This window comes from Eimeria tenella, genomic scaffold, assembly GCF_000499545.2.
Source record: "Eimeria tenella Houghton genomic scaffold, Eth_scaff62, whole genome shotgun sequence".
NCBI classification, from domain to species: domain Eukaryota; phylum Apicomplexa; class Conoidasida; order Eucoccidiorida; family Eimeriidae; genus Eimeria; species Eimeria tenella.
In genome coordinates this window covers 198,306-200,607 of record NW_013543428.1, presented here as the reverse complement: position 1 = coordinate 200,607, position 2,302 = coordinate 198,306, and the positions used below count along the sequence as shown (strand labels likewise).

The 2,302-nt window shown below is 65.9% G+C and overlaps 1 protein-coding gene across 1 annotated transcript in view; it reads left to right on the top strand.

Moving 5' to 3' along the window:
- The window catches only part of ETH_00000180 (uncharacterized protein), a gene marked incomplete at both ends in the record, with an annotated part of 5,610 nt that extends 4,103 nt beyond the window's left edge, over window positions 1–1,507 (top strand). The window contains one exon of the mRNA XM_013377795.1: window positions 77–1,507. Within this exon, the coding sequence (XP_013233249.1) occupies window positions 77–1,507 (1,431 nt within the window). The remainder of the gene's footprint in view (window positions 1–76) is intronic.
- Between the last annotated feature and the right edge of the window lie 795 nt (window positions 1,508–2,302).

Here is a 2,302-nt window from a genome sequence, read left to right as displayed (position 1 = left end):
AGCAGCAGCAGCAGCAGCAGCAGCCCAAGCTGCTGCACCGCACAGCAGCAGCAGCAGCGGGGAGCTTCCCTTCCAGCTGGTTGCGGCCGTGGACATCAGCGACTCCGCATGCGCTGTGTACCGCGGGAACTTCTGCCGCTTGCCGCAGCAGCAGCAGCAGCAGCGGCCGGAGCACCAAGCTGCTGCTGCTGCTGCTGCTGCTGAGGGGGCCCTCCCCAAGTGCCTCAGCGCAGACATTGGCCGGCTGCCCCTGTCCTTCTTCCAGCTGCTGCGGGGGCCCCTGTGGCTGCTGGCTCCGCCGTGCCAGCCATTTGCCCGTCGGGGGCTAAAGGCAGACTGCGGGGACTTGCGCTGCAGCAGTTTGCTGCAGCTGCTGCAGGTGCTGCAGCAGCTGCCCGCGGAGGCGGCGCCGCGCTTCCTGCTGCTGGAGAACGTCGCCGGCTTCGAGCGGAGCAACGCCTGCGAGCTGCTGCTGCAGACCCTCATAGACAAGCTTAACTATGAAACTGTCTTTTTGCTGCTGCTCAATCCCATACACTTCGGCCTCCCCAACTGCCGCAGCAGATGCTTCCTCTTGGCGAGAAGGGCCCACCCGTCGGACGGGCAGTACGCGCGTTGGCTGCGGGACGCAGCGCCCTACACAGCAGCAGCAGCACCAGCTGCTGCTGCTGCTGCTCCCGGTGCAGCAGCTGCTGCTGCTGCCGGCAGCAGCAGGAGGCCAGTGCCCCTGGATCGGATCCCAGGGCTCTACTCCTCGCAGGCGTTTTACTGCTGCCCCATTTGGCCCCTCGAGGCCTTTCTTGAGCACTCGCTGCCTCCTCGCAGCAGCAGCAGCACCTGCTGCAGCAGCAGCACCTGCAGCAGCAGCAGCAGCGTTTGTGAGTGGCGCAGCTTAAGCGAAGAGCACCCTTCTGCCTTTGCCCCTTCACCAGATGCTGCCGGGGAGGAAAACCCGCAGCAGTTGCAGCAGCTGCAGCAGCAGGATCAGCAGCTGCAGCAGCAAGAGCAGCAGCAGCAGCAGCGGCTGTCAGCGCTGGAGTTAAGTGCAGAGCAGAAAAGAAAGTCCTGGCATATGGTGGACCTCGTCAGCCGCAGCAGCACGCGCAGCAGCTGCTTCACGCGGAACTACGGTAGGAGCTGCCTGGCCCAGTACGGCAGCATTTTGCTGCTGGACAACCCAAGGGAGCTGCTGCAGCAGCAGCAGCAGCAGCAGAAGCGCACTGTCGAGCTGCATGACCTCCTGCCCAGCAGCACGCGGTGCCGCTTCTTCTCTGTTAGGGAGCAGCTCAACCTCCACGGCTTCCCGTCTTGGTTCAGCATCGCAGCCCCGCTCAAAGACCAGCAGCAGCAGCAGCAGAAGCAGCAGCAGCAGGAGCAGCAGCAGCAGGAGCAGCAGCAGCAGTTGTCTGAAGACAAGCTGCAGCACCGACGCATGATCGGCGACAGCCTCAACGTGTACCTCGTAGGAATGCTCATTGACTTCCTCATAGGCGACGACCCCCTCTAGCCACCAAACAACACAAAACTACGGGGGGCCCCCGGGGCTCTGGGGGCCCCCCGGGGGCTCCGGGGGGCCCTCTGGGGCTCTGGGGGCCCCCCGGGCTTCAGGGAGCTTCCTGGGGCTCTAGGGGGCTTTGGGGGGCCCCGGGACCTCCAAGGCTGCAGGGGACCCCGTGGCCTTGGGGACCCCCGAGGGCACTGGGAAGGGGCCCCCTTGGCACTTGGGGGCCCCTAGAACGTTCCAGGGCTTATGGGGGCCCCTTGAACGTTGGGGAGCCTCAGGGGCCTCCCAGTTGTGGGAGACTGCCTTAGAGAGGCGTTAAGAGACTGCGGGTACTGCAGCAGGGGTCCCCAGGGGTCCCCTGCTGCAGTACCATGTGGCTGTTGCCGGGGCCCCCGGAACGGCCCTGATTTGCTCCTGTGAGAAGCTCTGGCAAGCAGCTCTAAAGAGCAACTCAGGGTTCGCTAGGGGCCCCCAAAGGGGCCATAAGCGTCTCTAGAGGGGCCCCCCGGGCCCCCCGAGGGGCCCCCAGGGGGCCCAGAGGGGCCCCCGGGGCCCTATGGGCTGGCTGGGGCTCTACGTCTGCAGCATGCTGCAGCTAGGGAGCCCGCCAGTAGGGGGGCCCCCAGCCCTTCTTTTGGCTTCGGGGGGCCCCACGGGGGGCCCTTAAGAGCGCCTGAGGGGCCCCAAGTCAAGTTCGTGTGACTCAGTGGGGCCCCTCCGGCCGTTCTTAAAGGCGGGGGGCCCCAGGCGCCCTCAGCGTGACTGTGGCTCGTTCGCCTTTAATGACAGAAGGCGCAG